This window comes from Squalius cephalus, assembly GCF_949319135.1.
Source record: "Squalius cephalus genome assembly, chromosome: 10".
NCBI classification, from domain to species: domain Eukaryota; kingdom Metazoa; phylum Chordata; class Actinopteri; order Cypriniformes; family Leuciscidae; genus Squalius; species Squalius cephalus.
In genome coordinates, this window is record NC_137131.1 from 10,193,800 (window position 1) to 10,213,721 (window position 19,922).

The window sequence follows — 19,922 nt, forward strand, 5'->3', positions numbered from 1 at the left end:
AAAAAAAAAAAAAAAAAAGAAAGAAAAAGGAAACAAAGGCACAACTAGCATTCACTTCTTGGGGTGGAAGTGTCCCCACTTGCAGAACATTCTGTCTTAAATATTCCAGCAAAAGTTTTAAGGGCATGCCTCTCTGAATCAGGGATGCATTAAATCGCTACAGACGTGGACCTCTTTCCAATAAAGCAGCCATCATCAGTGCCACCATTTCCCACCAAATCAACCTTCGAGGGGAATCATTGTGCAGACATTGTGACTGGACAAAGAAAAAGCAACTTTTTGGTTCCTCAACAGCAGGACAACCATCCCCACAAAGTCAGAAACAGGAAACGAAAAAAACAAAAAATCTATGTACAAGGTGGAAAAAGAAAATCAATTCCCATAATCTGTACAATCCAGGCCTATACATTATTTACTTAACTGCAAAAACTGAATTCAAAACAAACTATGAGAAACTACTTTATGACAAAAGCGGAAGGAAAAAAAAAAACATGTCTTTTCCCTTTTTTGCTCTCAACTTTAGGCCTTTTCAAAAAAAATAAAAATAAATTCAGTAACTGCAAGGGCTTCAGACAGAGCACAGAAAAATAGACAGGGCTCTGACATATGTACATAATGGTAGAAATGAAAGTTTATATCTCTCCATCTAGAGGGTAGTGGGGAAGGGATGTCTTGCTTCGCTCTTGCTGACTTGTCACAGGATGTCATCACTGGTGAAACTCGAGCTCGTCAACACTGATTACTTTAGTAGAAGGCATGGAAGGGAGGGGCTGTTGGAGCACATCAGAACCAAACCACTTGGCCAGGCCCAGAGGAGGGCTACCACCTCTTCGCTGGGAATGGTTTGTCCGATGGGGACCGTGACTCTGTGACGGGAAGCCTCCTGATGGAGCCACATGCAGATCTGTGAAGAAAATAAAAAACAATTTGCTTCTGGCTGATATCATGCTGAAATGGTTTCAGCAATTGTGTAAATCTCATTTTGTTACAATTAGATTGTATTAAGTCACATTTTCATCCAACCTTATATCTAGATTTATGTAATCGATCTTTAAATTCTAGTAATATTTCAAAAACTTAAAACGTTTTACTCTATTTTGATTAATTAAATGCAGCATTGGTGAGTGAGCATAAGAGACATTTAAAAACAAATCTCCAAACCAAATCTCAAACATCTGAACGGTAGTGTTTATCATTCTAACAGTCATTCTAAAACACTGGTGCTATACTTACTGGGTCTCTGCTGTTGTTGAAGCTGTTGCTGCATGACTGCTAACTGCACGTGTGTTCCTGCGGCTCTAGGGGCCATAAGCGGATGTCCTGCAGGACCAAGGGGATACAGAGGCTGCCCTAAGAGGGCTGGGGGCAGACCCTGAAGCTGAGACAGGTCTACAGCCTGAGGGAACATGCCTGTTCATGCAGAGAAAGAACAAAAGCTCACTACCTACTGTTTAACAACAAAGAAAGGTATGAACAAAGAAAAACAAGTGTAATTCCTCATGTCCAGCAAAGATAATTGATTTTCTAGGCCTTTTAGAAATCTACTGAAGTCACACGAACCAACCTGCTTGTAATAATGTGGGTCCGAGCTGTTGAGGCTGGATACCCTGAGCCAGCATCCTCTGCATCACACCGGGATGAAGCTGGGGTGGAGGTCTGACCAATGGGACGTGGGGAAGCAGAGGGACTGGATACATCTGGGGTCTGGAGAAGGGAGAAGAGGGCCCTGGGGATAACATAGTAGGAGTGTGGCGGCCAGTTGTCGAAGGAGGCCTGGGTCGGTCTGGGTCTTTACTATGACGATTCTGAGCAGGATTGGGGGTGGAGCATGCCTTTACCCCACCGGTCTGAGGACCACTGGTGTCCACATCTTCCAGAAAGGAACTGGGGGATGGAGGCCCATCTATAAATGAAAGGAGATAGTTTTAGGGAATTAAAAATATAAAAATGAGACAGCTACCTTTTTTTCTAGGGGTGCATGATATATCGTTTTAGCATTGATGTGGATGCGTGCGTTGCCACAATCACATCGCAGCATGCGCAATGTCAAGTATAGGGATCGTAATTGATCTGCACCACAGTTTGAAATTCTCAGATTAACCATTGTTTATGATTTGCACATGTTTTAGGTCCTGTCAGTTAAAACACTGAAATGATTTTAAACCATTTGAGCCCACAAAGACGCGAAGTAACTCAATTCAGAACTCAGTTTTTTGCGAGCCGAAAACACAAAATTCTGTTCTCTTTGTGTATTTGTGCTTGAATGGAAACATGCATGCAAAATTGTCAAGATGCCCACCTTGGCGAGTATCCTCGTAAACAGTCGCTTATGGGCTTACGTGAACGCAAACAATCGAGAAAAAGATATGGTTGTGTATTGTTATATTGGATCCATGCATTCGGTCTTAAAGTGACAGCAGCCTAATATACCCACTGCTGTCTGAGTCATTAAATGTTAATCAAACAACAATAAACAGAGAAAAATCACTTTTGTAGCTTTAATAGACTAATTATAATTTATACAGTGAAGACTATGCAGTGTCATTTTACATTTGATTCAATTTCTGTCCCTGGATATTGTTAGACTTAACTGAAAAACATGGGCTAAAGCATTATTTAATTTGCATCTTTGTTCTATTGTCTTTATCTATGCTTGTAATTTGTTGATTTTCTATTAGAGAATTATTACTTTTTTCCAATTAGAGGCCTTCGTCTGGTGAAACATTTTCATATCACAATCTATATAATCAGAGAAAAACAAAATATTGCAAAGTCCGTTTTTTCCCCAATACCATGCAGCCCTATTTTCTTTTCCACCCTTCTCTGGTCTCTTGGTGTATGTACATCATTTCATACCCTCCTGAGAGTTATGGGAGTTCACGGTCTCCTCCTTGCTTCCTGGTCTACTCCCAGGATCATCTCGACTTTTCTCTTTTGACTCGTACATTTTTTTGATCACGGACGTGGGAGTGAAGGATGGAGACAACTGCAGCAGAGGGGAAAAAAATAAAAATGACTATTCAGTTTTCTCATCGGTCATATGGTCAAAAGAGGGAAATTTAAAGTACTTCATGACATTAAGTGGCTCTATAAAGCTATAAGTTGATAAATACATCAGATGTATGATCAAATGCCTCCATGACAGTTAAATTAAATGCCATTGATTTGACTGACCACACTAGTAACTGTATTGCCAGGTGAGGTCCGGCCAGGAAGGTGAGGCCCAGGTGAACGGTTCATCCTGGTTTGTCTACAAAACAGAAGATACAGATTCAGATAAAACACACTGTACACACCATTATCAGCCACTTCCATTCATTATGCTATTCATTTGGATGGAGTAGTTACACAGTCATTTGTGTTAATAAATGCATAAAAGCAGGATTCATATCTGGGTATGGTATCTTTTTTTAAATTTATTTACAGCTCTTAAAACTACAAAATCAGGAACGTCTGATACAAGATAAAAACAAAGTACTAAAAGACATCTCAGTAATTCAAGAGTTTGACAGCATTAGAAGGGCTTGCTTTGGTGCAACCAGCCTGTGACCTGCTATGGTCTCGGATAATCGAAATTACCTGTTACGAAACTTATCTTGAGCCTGTTTGTTGTAGGCTTGTTGGTACTGTGAGCGATTAAGAATTGCCAGATCCTGCTGAAACAAAGCTTCCAGATTGGCCTGGTCCACTCCCATTGGCAAAGCTCTCATCTAAAAATAAGGAATTCATCTGATTAACAAATCATGCAAAACCAAGGCCATACTATATTACATGTTATGGTCATCCCATGTTAACAGCCTTTACTCTCAGAGTAATCATTACAGGAAACCCCAAAATATAGCTTCAGAAAATCATTAAATATACATTTAACAATGTCATGAAGTGTGATTTATGAATTTTAATATTCAGATATGAATGTTTGTGTAATGAATATTAACTACTAGATTTATTTAAAAATAATAAATAAAAACATACTTAAGACTTCTTGAATTTTAACATGCATTGATTATTAAAAGCAAACAAACATTTTAAATATATCCCCAAAGTATTTGAATTTTACCTGTGGTGTATTCCTGGCCCGATGCAAGTCTGGAATTTGATCTAACATAGTTTGTGGACCAGCAGGAAATCCTGAGATTCAACAACAAAAAACATTTAAAAAAAAAAAAAAAAGGTGAGGGGAGGCATGCATGTAATTTGTTTAAATGTTATGCCATGTTTCACATTCAACATCCCTTTGTTGGATTAAATTCAATAACATTTAACTCATCTCACCTGTCGGTGGTGGCATGCCTGGGAAAAAGTCCTGCATAGGGGCTCTCTGTGGGAAGAGTGGGGGAGAAGCGCGATGGTGTATGAGGCCAGACACAGAAGCGGGAACAGGCCCATGAGGAGCAACCAACAATTCCTAAAGCACAAAAGCACAATATCTTGCATTATTTGTCAACACTCTTTGTGTGTACTTTACTAAGACAGTGTTTTAATAACATTTATATATTACTCTTATTGCATAAGCGAAGTAACCTGCTTCAGCTCCACTGTTAGTGAAAGCTGACATTGCTTCAATCCTGCAGTGTTGAAGCAAAATTATGTCAATCAAATAGATCAAACTGACTGGCCCCTTTGTGTGCATGAAGTTCTGGTTATGCATTACTGACAATAGTTTACTTAATTTGTTACAGTAGTTTACAGATAGTCATATCAGGTCACTGGGCTTACTGATGTCATGACAAGTATAAATTATTTCTATTAAACAATGTCTTCAACAATGAAAAGGGTAAGGGACTTTAAATCACCTGAAAGATGTTTTTCTGCTGAGAGGCAGGTACCTGTGCCTCTGATAAGGACACAAGAGCAGGATCCACTGACTGCTAAAAACAAAAGCAGGGAACAAGTGATAACAGTAAGTTAACAGTTGCAGTCTGAAACAGACAAAAATGGATCAAATAGCATGCATGCCATTTGGTCCATGTTTTGTTAGCTAGCCTTACACAAACTGATGGCGTCTACATCATACCAGGGACGGCTTGAGCACAAAGTGTTAAAAACAGCATGTAACTACTCCCCCCCCAAAAAAAGTTCACGGTCAGAGCGGGATACGCCAAGTCATGCATGCAAAAGTTCACTGCCTAGTCAGCTACAACTGCCAAACACAAATTTATGCCCATCACTAGTATAAACAAAGACTTCATTTACTACCCCAGACCAACTAGCAAGTAAAAAGCACTGGCATGAGTTGCATGCAAAACCCATTAAAGGCAGATAATACTTTTGTAACAAGCTGTGCGACCAATGCATGCGTTTCAGTCTCGCATGCAGCAAGCACTTACAAAACTTTGCAAACGACGGCTGCATACTTACATAGCTCCCGCTGGCTTTGGGGTGAGTGGGCAGGGTTCCACTTGCCTTCATGGTGCTCACTAACTTATTAAATGCAGACATGTCAGGGTCTCGCGGTCGTGATGCAGCCCCGGTCCCTCCCGTGAAAGCCTCTTCCAGGTGCTCCGCCATGAAGGGAGTACCCCCACCTCTGCTGGACTGCCTTTGAGGTAATGAAGCCGGTTCAGTCTGCACCTTCAGACCCTTCAGACCCACCTCCACCTCCTCCAGAGACAACACCACCCCTGAGTTTGCTATAAAAAGGGCAGACAGATGTATTAAGAATCATTTGTTTGTTTATTATGAGGGGAAATTTGACATTCTGCGTTAATGGGCAGCAGGCCACAGACACGGTGTATTAAACTACTGTGTTAAACACTTTATACAATATTCTAGCAAAAATAGTAAACTATGCAGGATGCTACTCACTGCTCTCCTTTAGGTGAGCCTTGTTGACATTCAGACTGGACAGTAAAGGTTTCAGGTCAACATTGGCTTTATGCAGCAGTTCCAGTATGTCCACCTTCTCCTTGCGTTCCACTGAAGAAATGGGGGTGAAGTACAAAGTACCCTGATTCAGAGATCCAGTATGTGGATCGAGACCTGACACACAAAACAATTGTTATAACAAAATATCCCAGTAGACAAATGTTTAACATTTTATATTATATATATTTATTCATTAGAGTTAGCATTTAAACTACCGTTCAAAGATTTTTTTTTTAACAATTTAATACATTTATTCAACAAGGATGCATTAAATGGATCAAAACTTTTGCACTTTCTATTAAAAAAAATCTTGAACAAAATGAATCACCTTCCACAAAAAAATGAATATATAATAATCATAATCACAATCATTATTATTATTATTATTATTTTGGGTTCCCCGAAATTTTCAATTTCATTACGGCGGGAATGAAAGTCTTTAAAGGACAAAGTCTATGGCCATGACACAACTATAAAATTAGTTTAACACAAGACCTTTATTACACATTTGTCAACTGGTTCTCTGTACCAATTTCAATAACATAGCAAAAATTATTGTAACCACTTACAATGTTTTGTTTATCTTTGAAAAAAAAAGCAAAAAAAAAAAACAATTATTAATACTATAAGTAAATAAATTAAAATACTTGAAGGCAACCTGCAGATATTTTATACATGTAGCTTTTAAATATATATTTTTTAAGTAAACGTTGCTTTAAACAGTTACCATTAAACAAGTGAAATTTGTTAATAATAAAATTAACAAAGAAACATTACACATAATAGAACAAGTGGCAGGTCAATTAATCTGCATTCACACAATGCACAGATCTATTTTGACAGACTTTTTGTCCCATCTGTTGCTATGGTTATCACTGTCAATCAACACAATTTTGGATTCAATCTCGCATTTAAACAGCTTTGCAGTGTGCATTTAGAAGGGGTGCGACGGATCGCAGTTGAGCCGGGTTCCTTACGGATCAGGCCCCACGGTTTGCCACGCATGTAATTGGCGAATTAATTGCTCAGTTTAACCATTATTGAGTGAAAGTTTATCATTTGCACGTTTTACGCACTCAAGCAATTTTAAACCATTCAAGTGCAAAAAGCAAAAGAGAACGATCACGCACCGTTATCTGAGCGTACAGCTGCACACACCAAGCGTGCGCACAGAGGTTTCATCAATTTTGTGTTTGCTTGCGCTTGAACGGACTCATACACACAAAATTGTTAAAAGCCCCGTTTCAGCAAGTATTCTCGTAAACAGTCGGTTATGTCTTAAGTGAACGTAAACAGTTGAGAAAGAAATAGGATGTGTTATTATATTGGATCCATTCATTAGGTCTTAGTGACAGCAGCCTATAAGTATCTGCTACTGTCTTTGTCATTAAAGTTAAAGGGGACATATGAAAATCAGACTGAAGTGCTATAATAGGGTCCTCGGTGCATCTACCAACCCTGAAAATGTGAAAAGTAGCAACCCAGTAACTTTGTTTCGGTAAGCCTTTCTCTGCAAGCATATAAAAAATAAAGTCAATCCGATTTCGCTCCCCTTCTGACGTAGTAAGGGGATTTTATAATAATAATATTACCACCCCTTAATCTGCACGTTTCCACCCATGGCGCCACCATTTGTTTAGACGACAGTGTAACCAGTTCTAACGTAATGGCAAAAGTTTGAGCAAAGCATGCAAACTGTTCTGTTGTTGGCTGCACAGAACACTATTTGACCCACAGCTGTCTTATAAAGACCTCAGGGAACTGTCAACTTGTGTAAAAGTTAAATATGGCAGTACATGCAAGTCGATAAGATTAATCAATGTAACTCAACTACATCCATGCATCAACTAACCATTCAGAAACGTCCAGGGGCCGTCTAAAAGCTGCTACCTCTTCCTGAGTCTCTCTGTAAGGCTGCACTCCGCTACGTGTTATTTCAGAGATTTGACTAATATTATGTAAGTTTTGACTACGTTTTTTTTTAAATCGCTGGAGCATCCGAAGCTCGTGTAAAGGATCGGCCCTGTTCTGAACGGAGGAGGGGAGCAGCAGCTCATTTACATTTAAAGGGACTAGTGTTGTCAAAGTACCGGTACTTCGGTACCAAGTCGGTAATGAAAATGTGACTATACCAGCATTTCTGTAGTACCGGGTAATATTCGGTACCCACTAATAGGCAGCTGCTTTAAGTCGCTTCGGTGTTTTTATCTAAGCACAGGGCTCCAGACTAACTTTTTTACTTGGAGCACTGTGTGTGTGTGTCTGTGTGTGTATTTTTTTATATATTATATTAATTATATTTATATATATATATATATATATATATATATATATATATATATATATATATATATATATATATATATATATATAGTGTCTGTGTATATTAAACTGCAAAAAGACTATTTAAATATTAATCCAGAGCCACTCTGAGAGTCACTTCATGAGCATTTTACCATTTAATTTGAGGAAAAACTTTCATCATATCAATCATACACACACAGAAACTCAAAGGTCTTCACGGCAACCCGTCAAAATAAAAGTTTGGTTTAACTTGAAGAAATTGACAGAAATAATTATATTAGGCTACTGTACAGTAGATTTAGCTACGTCTCCATGGGATTTTTTTTATAAGCAATATTTACGTTTAAACAGCATGTGGCCTTTAATGCTTATATGCATTTACTTATGATTACCGTCAGAAATAAAGTCATTGAATTAAATGTAATATTTTTTTCAAATAGTTAAATAAAATAGAAAAATAGTTCCAACAGATTTTGCTGTGGTACCGAAATTGGTACCGAGAATCGTAAAATTTTAATGGTATCGGTACCGACTACCGATATCGTCCATCGACTTTTGGTATCGTGACATCCCTAAAAGGGATTCACACGAAAACTGCGCAATTTGTCACACCCAAAAAGGGGCAACTTTGACAAGCTATAATAAATGATCTGGAGGGTATTTTGAGCTGAAATTTCAGACACATTCTGGGAACACCATAGATTTATAATACATCTTGTGAAAAGGGGCATAATGTCACCTTTAACCAAACAAAACCGCTTTAATAAAGATCTATATGAATTTACAGTGAACACTTTCTCTCAGGAGAAATCGTGTGGAAATCGTTGATGCACGTATGGCCGTGACTCGCATTGTGAGAGGAATTATGAGCAGAGTACGTTACGAGTACCTCCCGACAATTTTCAAATGAGTTTAGTCAAAATTGAATAGTCTCCCCAAATTTTTTAGTGTATAGGCTGTCCCCTATTGCCAAATCAAACAACCACATCACATAGCCAAGATCTATGAATATTATTATAGCCCAGTGGCTGCAACCCTACATTTTCACTTTATCTGAAGCTATAGCAGCAACATTTAGAGCTCCAGTCTCAGTGGTTAATGTGAAAGCTCATGTGACTGCCGCTGGTTTGCCACGATTATCGGGTTTACTGACTCGCAATGTGTGCAATTGCACACGACCTCCCGAGTGTCCGAACTCATACAGTGTATGCCCGCCTTAAAGGAGAAGTTCACTTTTAAAATGAAAATTCTGTCATCATATACTCACCCTCATGTTGTTTCAAACCTGTATGAATTTCTTTCTTCTGCTGAACAGAAAGGAAGATATTTAGAAGATTATCAGTAACCAGACAGTTTTTGGGTCCCAATGACTTCCATAGTATATTTTTTTCCTACTATGGAAGTCAATGGGACCCAAAAACTGTCTGGTTACTGATAATCTTCTAAATATCTTCTTTTCTGCTCAGCAGATGAAAAATTCATACAGGTTTGAAACAACATGAGGGTGAGTATATGACAGAATTTTCATTTTAAAAGTGAACTTCTCCTTTAACACTGCAAAAACATTAAAGGGGTCATGAACTGGATTGTTTTATTATTTTATAATGTTGCCTGGGGTGCCCTTATAATGTTAGTATGATTTTTACATCAAAAATTGTCATAATTTATAAATTTTTACTATTACAGCTATCGAGATTAACAAATCGTGAAAAGTATCGTTTAAAGCATTATATTTAAATCTATTTCCATCACATGAAAGGTTGCAGCATGATGAGCACTGAGCAGATGACAGACAGTCTGTTGATCGCGTGAATAAAGATCTTATCATTGCAACGCAATTTTTGCACTCTCACAAATGCTTACACCAAATCACAATGCAAACACGATGGGAGTACACAGTAAGAGCTTCGTTGTGTAGTGTAACAGTGTCATTATGTCATCACGAGTTTGGTAAGTGTCCAGATAAGCTCTCACGGCTCGCGCTGTGCTGTTTGATTGACAGCTTGGGCGATTGAATAGGGATCGTTCTTTGATCGCTTTCTGTAGGCTATATAATTTAATAACAGATTAAAAAAAGATTATTTAACTACGAGAAATTATGTGAAGTTGATCGTTTAGTCACTGATGCATAAACAGAATTGAACGATTTTAAGAGAAATATCTGAACTTGAATAATTACACCGAAATCACTGATCGCAGATCAGGCATTAGAGTACACATGGTTACTTACATGTTGCTGGCAGATCCGTGTCGGGAAATTGTGATTGACTGATTTAATAAAGTTTGACCATGCTGGAATCCGAAGGAAGCTTATGCAGACTGTCTTCTTCCACAAACAGGCACGCACAATATTTAGTAAACAGCATGTTTATTGCTTGTAAGTAGCTCGATCCGGTTTAGCAATTATCATGTCGTCCTATGTTATTTAGCATGTTTGGGCGAATCGGTGGGCGGGGCTAAACAGGCCGTGTTGAAGTAGGCGTTGATCTTTTGTGGAGGCAGTGTTTTATCCTCTTTGACGTCATAGTTCCCCACTTTGAAAAACGAGTCATTTGCTGAGCCTGATGTCTATAAAAGCTTTTATTGGACTAACAAGGTAGTTTTCAGTTCTGAAACTTACAGGATATTATTATAGTATGATGATCTCTTATATGTCAAAAGCTCAAGGAAACTTTGATTTCTCAGTTCATCACCCCTTTAACATTTGACGCTCTTCACAAAATGCTCACAAATACAAATGGGAGTCACCCGTAAAGCAGTCGCCTATCAACAGGTACCAGATCAACCTGGTACTTTGCACTACTTTGGTACCAAAGTACCAGAGTAATAAATGAATACAATGGTTATTGTTTATTGGTGAGCAACCTTACACCAGGTGAAGAGAATGGATTAGGAAAGAGTTACCTGCTAGTCTCTCCAACTCCTCGTGCGGTGTGGAGCGTAGACTGCTGGAGCGGCTGCCAGAGGGACTCCTGTTACTGGAGAACCAGCGGCTGAAACGACTGGCCATGACCGGACCCTCAGCAAGAACATCTTCAATCATCTGTAGGAAAGAAAGAGGAGTACTTGTTTGTACTGTATTCTAAAACAGAAGCAAGAAACAGCCATGGGGACTAAATGACACTTACGTGAAGAGTGTCTGCAGACTGCTTAGCGCAAAGGGGGTGGAAAATGGGCATTGTGGAGCAGTTTCATTTACAGGATCCCCCTCCCAAAAATTCCTAAATTAATTGGCACAACCGAGATGTGCAGCCAATCCCACACCTCCCACTCAAGAGTATCAATATAATCCTTACAAGTCTGATGGGCATAAATTTGCATTTCATTGAGCTTTCTGTATAACCAACATAAAACCAACAAATAGCTTGACGCCACACAACCGCAAAAAGACAATTTCACATTTCTAACACCAAAGTCGTCAGGCGTAACATATGAACCTTAAACAGTCCTGCTGAACCATTCTGCAAATCAGCAAAAAAACACCTAACGCTACATTAATTTATGTAGTAGGTGCTTTTATACAAAGTTACTGACAAGCGAGGAGAGATTTACAAACGATACATTACATACAATCACATTAGGAGAAATCAGAAGTGCTACAATACAACTCTGGCCAGAAAATTACTACTAAAGAGATATAAAATGTAAAAGAGCACAGTAAGGAGCAGAGTAAAAAGCTTAGATTAAGTATAGAGTATAGTATAGACTAGTAAAAAGTGCCCAGAAAAGACCTAATAAACACATCATCTGATGGACCACACATTTCTCAAAGCCCCAAAAAACCTTGCGTGATTTGTTGTCTATTATTTCTCCCTTTAAGACAAGCCAGCTATTTTGTGTCCATCACCCTTAGAAGCATGCAGTGCTCCCCATATCTTACCGAAGCCAGGCCAGGCATGGTCTTTTCAAGATTGAAGAACTCATTGAAATCAAATTCTCCAGGGGTTTGCTCAGGAAGAACCTCGGCATGTGGAACCTCTTGATCAGCTCCAGACTCTTGAACTACTTCAGGGTCCTCAGAGAGACCGCCATTACATTCAACTGTAGGCGTGGAAGATTAAAAAAATAATAATAATAATTAGCACGCTGATAGATGCACAGAAGCATTTCTTAAACATTTGCCATAACATTTTACTGCACATGCCTCCTTTAAAAGACTCTGGCTTCTTCCTGGAACGTTTGGACCTCCGTTTGTCATCCTCCAAAATTTTGTCATCAAAGCCAATGAGCTCAATGGTCTCAGACTGACTAGTGGGTCCACCAGAGAACCACTCTGGCTCCTCTTCTGCATACGAGTCATTTCTTCTTCTCTCACTGAACACTCTTTTGTCTCCAAAGTCTCTCTGTAGTGGAACACAGGAAAAAAAGCTTTATTCTTTGAACACTGCAATAACAGCAATCATTTCTTTTGCATCTAACCCATAGCACAATACCCTAAATCTCTTGTCCTTATAGTCACGCTCTCTGTCTCGCTCCCTCTCCTTGTCAACTCGTGTGTCCCTCTCAAATACGCGTGAGGCCATGATGCGGCCGCTCCCTATGCGACGTGCTCCCCCCAAACGGAGTGACTCATTCTCTTTGTTCTCCAGAGGGCTGATGGGGCGGCGAGGGAGGGCAGTGGGTGCCACTTGACAACCACCGCCAAAACTACGACGCTGAGGACTAAGAACCACTTCCAGATCATCATCTTTTACACGTTCCCGAGGATCTGGGGAAGGCAAAGTTAATTCAGGTGTGGAAAAAACAAGGTTTAGATAGTCAAATAACTATATAATAATTAGGGATGTCCCGATCCGATCACATGATCGGAAATCGGGCCCGATCACGTGTTTTCAGACTCGATCGGAATCGGACGTTACCTCCCGATCAGGACTCGGATATATATATTCTCATTATTTTTTAACACATCAATATTTATGCGGTGGCACAGAGTTACGCCGGTTTCACACTCCACGCGTTAGTAAGCAGCGCAGGAGCAGTGCGTATGGTGAGCAGGAGCAGGACACGTGCGTTTTGCTTTCACACTGGCAGCGTTTGTCACGCGCGGCTGAACCGCGGGTTGTGTAGCCTACAGACAGAGTAGGCTACTCCATAATGGATAAGTTGGCATTGCTTTTTTTCGTTTTCAAATACATTTAAGAGAAAAGACTTGTCAAGCTTATTTTATTAATAATTTCATTTATAGAACTTTTGTTTCATCTTTGATTTTATTGTTATGGCAACAAGTTTGTTTTTGGACATTTGTTTTCTTTTTAAATTGCTGTTGGTCATTTGATTGACTGTTTAAAACACAATAGATATCATCAATGCACTTTTTGGATAAAACTGCGGTGTATTTTGGCCATGATCAATGTATTGTCACTTTAATTCAGCAAAAGCGGCGCAGCAAAAATAGACTCGGCGCCGAAACGATCGCGGCACTGCTGCTCTGCTCTACTACGCACTGCCGCGCCGCCTCTGCGCGCGGTGTGAATGCTCCAAAGCCTGGTTTAATCTGTTAACATGGGCGGCGAAAAAAAATACGCGCTGCACGCTCTGCTAACAGTGCAGTGTGAAACCGGCGTAAGAGTTAGGAGTGTAGTTCCTAAAAGCACATTACTGGCTTTGCAAACACTGTAGCACTTTTATTTTTTATTTGTTTACATGCCTGCCTGGTATTTTAAGTTGAGGTGCTATTTGTTTATATATTAGACTTTTTTATATTTACTGTTGCACTAAAGTCCAAAAGTGAAGAATTTATGTATTACTTGATTGTTCAAGCTACCTCACAGAAGTGCTCTGTTTGTTAACAGAGTTGTTGAATGTTAAAATAAGGTGAATTAAATAAAAAATAAGGAACATCCTGGATCTGTTTTTTCGCTCTTCTTTATTCTTTTTTTATGTATTAAGTATCGGATCGGGACTCGGTATCGGCAGATACTCAAAATCAAATGACTCGGACTCGGAGGCAAAAAAACCTGATCGGGACATCCCTAATAATAATCATCATATTTTTAAAAAGACCAAGTTCTTGTCCAATTACCTGCAATTCTGCGTTTCAGTGGAACTCTATCCTCTGCATATTCTTTCTTGTATCCTTCTGCTGGACAGCTGTTTTCTGAAGAGGGATATAGCGAGGCATGCCACTTTTCAGGGTCCCAGACCCCATCACTGGAAAGGAGACAGTACAGTTAGCACATACAAGGCTTAGATTTTAAATATAAGCTCATTTAAAACAGCATTAGTCAGTTCAGGCAGTGTGACTTCTCTTACGACAACCATCAAATCAAAAAGCAATAGAAGTGCACAAGCGGATGACGCAACTAGTGAGACAAACCACCACTTGCTCCAAACACATCTTCATTTTTTTGACATTGACAACGGACATGCCATAGTGTGACATTGCTTACAGCGGGGATCATATTTGTATAGTCTAACAATAGGGATGTGCGACACTATTTGATTTATCGCTTAAAGATACTGCTGCTGCTATTAGACTTGGAAATACTAGTCATTTATTTATTTATTTATCACATTAAATTGTTTTGCTCTATATTTTTACAAAGGCTACGTTTAAATAACCATCATGTTAATGTTACATTTTAAAATTAATATATTATTTTGAAAAAGATTGATTTTGCATGCATTCGTTTTCTCTGTGACACTCCCCGCGGGTTCAGAGAAATATCCACTCGTAAGATGAGCAAGGTCATGTCAAACTAGCATATAACAATTACGCTTACTTAAGGCTTGTTATATTACAGGTTATGAGGGACAATACAATATGAAATTTTATTTCGGATTTAAGAAGAAACAACATGGAATGAAACTTACTTGAACAGTTGCTATATCAACGTCCTAACAATGGGAATACGCTTAATGTATAGTTGTCAGTACAGGTCAAGCTTTTTTGTGATTATCACCCACCATGTGTACAGACATTTCATACACAAGCAGCGCGTTCAAACCTGGACATGCAAGTGGTTGCCGTGGTAACAAACCTTAACATGCTGACTTATGTTGTCTAACTTATTTGAGGAAATCTGTTTATAAGGTTATTAGGTTTGAACTTATTGGTGCTGTATTGCCTATTGATTCAGTTGTTTTGAATAAATAGGTCTATACTGCTAACGTTGCTTAAGTGAACGCTTAAGTTTAATATACATATGATAATGCAAGGCAAACACATCGCATGTATTTTATCTATTTTTAGTGGTATTCAGTGGGGGGGGGGGGGACTAGTCTGTTGCAAATATTTCAGTTTAAATTATTATAAAATTAGTCATTACACACATCCCTATCTGACAAGCACCAGTTGTGAAGGACTATTATAAATCATACAGTGTGAACCCGGCTTAAGAGTATTCAAATTAATACTGGAAGGCAGCTACAGTTTGTAAAGTGCTAAAGAACTACTGACAAAAGTAGGACACGACAATACTAGTTGTCGATGCCTAAAACTTGACAATGAAAAGCTTAATGTTTAAACCCTCAAGGTGAATGTTGATACAGGAGTCCACTAGATGGCATGCAGTTGTGATGCATTATGCAGTAGATGAAGAGTGTGGAAAGAGCGATACAAAAACCATGCTGTTCCAAGAACAGTAAACAAAGGAGCAGATTCTTCATTTTTGCTTTGGTTCTTGTTCTAAACTTTGCATGCTATGGCAGATCCGCTACTTTTCTAACCTTCCTAGTGAATGGCTGCATCCAAAAATCTCATACTTCCTTACTATATAGTAGGCGAAAAACAGTATGTAACAATAGTATGTCCGAATTAACAGTTCTCAGTAGTCAAAAAGTACCCGAATGACCTACTATTTCCGGCGAGATTTTGAAGTGCATACGATGGACACTTTACTATCCAATGAGTCCACGGGAGAGGATTTGTGAATGACAGTGAAGTGATGTAACTGACGCTGGTAGGTCACATGACAACATGACAGATGTAGTACATCCAGATTACATTCATACTACATAGAACATATTTTTAGCGGTTGTGAAGTAATTACTGGTTCAAAATAAGTACCTACTCAAGACAGTATGTGATTTCGGACTCCTATAAACGACAACTCTGCACATGTGTCGAACTCTTTCATCCACGGTTGAGCAGAGGTGTAAAGTCCAGGTTCAGAAAGTAAAAGTCCTCCTCAGTATTTTGTTCCAATCACCTGGATTTGCTAATTAGCACATTTTTTTCAGACAGGAGAACTAATTAGTGAAATCAGCTGGCTGAGTTCATGAGTGGAATAAACATATGGCAGGACTTTTTCTTTCTGACCCCTGGACTTTACACCTCTGCAGTTGAGTATTCGTTGAAAGTATGGCTGGGACAATAAATCGATGCATCGCGAATCGAGAAATGATTCTGGATCAATTCTGAAATTCCGACTGCATCGCGATTCCCTCTCAAATTGATTCTGATCGTAGTTTTTAACACCAGATGGCACTCCGTGCTTTAGAAACAGCCGTACTCTGCATGCTTCTAATTCCTTATACACCACTTGAACCTTCTATAAAATAATCATTCATAAAGTTCAAAAAGGTTGAAGCGAATTACGAGGGTGTTTGCAGTGGGCTGTTTACATTAATCTCGCATCATAAAAGCATTCTGAGGTGGAAGTACATTCTCAGACTCAGCCTAACATACGAACGCTCTTCTTCGTGAGCATCTGAGCATGTGGTTAAAAACTAGCCTAGAGCGCGATCTGCTGTTAAAAACTAAACTCAGAATTGATTCGAGAGAGAATCGCGATGCATTCGAAAAATCTCAGAATCGATTTGCGATGCATCGATTTATTGTCCTAGCGCTAGTTGAAAGCTGTCAAAGCTCTGACAGAGCGCAGAAAATGAAGTATACCCGGGCCTTTAGGTATACTGGAGGATATGCAAAAGGAGCCAAAAATCCCCCTGATGTCCTTTTCTTATGATCTTTTGCAAGATAATATGGTGCCACATTCATAATTATTCAAACTGAAGTTGCATACAAACAATAAATAAAAAGTTCACCTGTCATATTTCTCTGAAAGACACTCTGGCCTCTCATTGGAAATCGGCAATTCTTTGATTTCCATAAGCTCTTCCTGCAAAAACAAACAGTTGATTATCAGCATGACAAAACATTTCCCAACTAAAAAAAATGTGATCATTTCATTTGTGAAATCTGGTTCATTTGTCAGAGTTTGGTTCAATTGGATGATATGAACGCTGCTTTTCAAACTCAGGTACGCTTCATGTGAACTCCAGTACGGCTCACTGCTGATATGCATGGAATCGTACTAAACCACAGTAGTGAACCGCTATTGCGTTTCCTTTTTATTTTTTGACTTTGTATAGTTTAATCAAAATGTGATTACTGGAACTTCCAGGGAAAATGACACTTTTCTCTGGTGATGTATGCCAGACTTCTCCAATCATTTAGTCTGTTTAAACACAGCACCTGCAAGTTAGCTCACATTCATCTGCCTCCACTTTTGAGTGAAACGCCCACATCTCAAAATCCATTCAACATAAAAGCAAGTCCCCGACCAACATTTTTCTCTTTTCTGATAATCACTCAGCTGTACGTCACAATACGGAAGTAAATGTCGGTCTCTATTTCCGTTTCTTTGTGACTTTAAAGCTTAGTTTCGTTATATGGTAGAACATTTAGAGCTCTAAAAGTATGTGTTCAAAAGTATATCACACTATAATATCAAAAGATAGTCAGATTTGTTCCTCATTAGATGTCTCCTTTAAAGGATTGTTCTTACCTTGGTATATCTATAGGCGGAGGTCACCACTGAGTCCCTCACCGTGTCTTCACCATTTTCATCCTTCTCCATGACTCAGGTGGGTGGTCAAACTGAAGTGAAACCCCAATATCAGACACTCTGGGCACCTGTGAATGAGAATCTTCAGCATTAATTAAACTGCCATGTCAGGGTAATGCACCTTTATTTGGATGATACCAAATGTATACTAAAAAGGTGGCACAGAAGTGCCATGTAGTAGGAGTCTTTACATAGACTGTTTAAAAAAGTATTTACACTTGAATTACAACTATATACTACATACTTTAATATTAGGGGCTGAAGTATAGTACATACTTTAATATTAGGGGCTGAAGTGGGTCAGAACAGACATAATTTAGTGGCTTTTATGTGGTACTGTCTTTACACTGAATTTAAGCAGGCACAGACCAGCCTTAAAGGAGAAGTTCACTTTTAAAATGAAAATTCTGTCATCATATACTCACCCTCATGTTGTTTCAAAGCTGTATGAATTTCTTTCTTATGCTGAACAGAAAGGAAGATATTTAGAAGAATATCAGTAACCAGACAGTTTTTGGGTCCCAATGACTTCCATAGTATATTTTTTTCCTACTATGGAAGTCATTGGGACCCAAAAACTGTCTGGTTACTGATATTCTTCTAAATATCTTCCTTTCTGTTCAGCATAAGAAAGAAATTCATACAGCTTTGAAACAACATGAGGGTGAGTATATGATGACAGAATTTTCATTTTAAAAGTGAACTTCTCCTTTAACTTGGCTGGTAAAGATGCCTTAATCCTCAAAATACTATAACATACATTAAAACTAGCTATGCAGATCAAAATCAGTGAGTAATTAAGTGTAGCCTAATTATACAAACAGGCTGCAAGCATCTTAGAAAGGACTATATACACATCTCTTAAAGTCTAGGGAAACATCAGATTTGAATCTATTTTAAGGCAAATTCAATGTTGTCGGGAATTAAAATGACCAGGTAAATGTCTGGCTCCTCTGTAATCTGAGTAGCTGTTGTATTAGCAAGTGACGAGGCATACAGCACACCAACTACAGAATACTAATCAGCCTAACGCAGGTAAATTAAGATACAATCTCTCACACGAAGAACGAGCCTGTTGTGAAAACCCAAGCAGCTTTCTCAATATATTGATGAACTCACCTGATATTAGAAACGGTGCCACAACACCTCCACTCTCCCCGCCTGGATACCTCAGTTAGCTTCTGGCTACCTGTCCTATACCAAACTACAAGAGATGCTGCAGTCAGTCCAGATTTCAGGCAGGACGCAGATGAATATTCCTGCTTAAAAATAAAGCTTCTCTGTCGACAATCTTGACAGGAGGTTCGGGTATCGCTTGTCAATCCAGATTTAACAGTTAATTGACAGATAGGGGCATTTCATTAGCAAACTGGCTAAACCCAACAAGCCGACGCAGAGGATTTACTTCAGTTCTTACGGACAAACGGCTCTATTTGTACCTTTACCGTTTTTTTATTTAAATGTTGGCTTGGTTCTACTTTGTGTTTCTTCGTGCGAGCGAATTTTTTTTTTTTTTAAATCGTGATTGTTTGTTTATTTATAGGCTAGTGAGTCGGGTTAGCAGGCTAGGAAACTTATTAACAATCATAAAGCTGCACGACGCACATAAAAATGCGCGTCAATACACTAAAGCTCACATATATTAGGACCAATTCCGACAGATAACAGGGTTCTACCACTTCATTAAAGCTTCTAGTCAGACTCCAACAAACAATGTACCTCGGGGTACTTTCTCTGAGCTCTCTCTTTCGTCTCTGTTCAGTCGCAGAGCGGCGAATTTCTTCAGATCTCTGACTGGTTCTGAGAGAGGCCCCAATCAAGGATTATATAGTGTCTAATCACGCCTTCTTTAAAGTTTCAAGTAACCAACACTTACATTTGATTATAATTTCAAAAAAAAAAACACAGAACACAAGATTGTGTGGTTAGACGTGTGTATTTTATACAACAGGGTAAACA

General features: G+C 38.9%; 1 protein-coding gene across 3 annotated transcripts; it reads right to left on the minus strand.

Moving 5' to 3' along the window:
• Nucleotide 1: 1 nt before the first annotated feature.
• On the minus strand, nt 2-19,765 carry eif4enif1 (eukaryotic translation initiation factor 4E nuclear import factor 1). Of its 3 annotated transcripts, none has more exons than XM_079884568.1 (20): nt 19,683-19,765; nt 19,083-19,167; nt 17,904-18,031; nt 17,161-17,234; nt 14,195-14,322; nt 12,606-12,880; nt 12,317-12,515; nt 12,053-12,213; nt 11,077-11,215; nt 5,809-5,982; nt 5,362-5,633; nt 4,797-4,868; nt 4,276-4,408; nt 4,061-4,131; nt 3,580-3,710; nt 3,175-3,250; nt 2,857-2,986; nt 1,565-1,903; nt 1,234-1,410; nt 2-904 (listed from the first exon to the last, which is right to left on the minus strand). In XM_079884568.1, the coding sequence occupies exons 3-20, from the start codon at nt 17,973-17,975 to the stop codon at nt 708-710; spliced, it is 2,820 nt and encodes a 939-aa protein (XP_079740694.1). In that variant the 5' UTR covers nt 17,976-18,031; nt 19,083-19,167; nt 19,683-19,765; the 3' UTR covers nt 2-707. The 3 variants fall into 3 exon arrangements, with proteins under 3 accessions (XP_079740694.1, XP_079740692.1, XP_079740693.1); XM_079884566.1 differs by having other exon boundaries at nt 4,797-4,871; XM_079884567.1 differs by lacking the exon at nt 19,083-19,167 and having other exon boundaries at nt 4,797-4,871; nt 19,683-19,762.
• Nucleotides 19,766-19,922: the final 157 nt, after the last annotated feature.

Bases quoted from the DNA above. Each gene is read 5' to 3' on its own strand.
- eif4enif1 (XM_079884566.1), bottom strand. From the start codon at position 17,975: ATGGAGAAGGATGAAAATGGTGAAGACACGGTGAGGGACTCAGTGGTG. The intron at 14,323-17,160 runs GTGAACTTTTTA...TCTCCTTTCCAG, and splicing joins CTTTCAGAGAAATATGACAG to TGATGGGGTCTGGGACCCTG. The intron at 12,516-12,605 runs GTATTGTGCTAT...GTTCCACTACAG, and splicing joins ATAAGGACAAGAGATTTAGG to AGAGACTTTGGAGACAAAAG.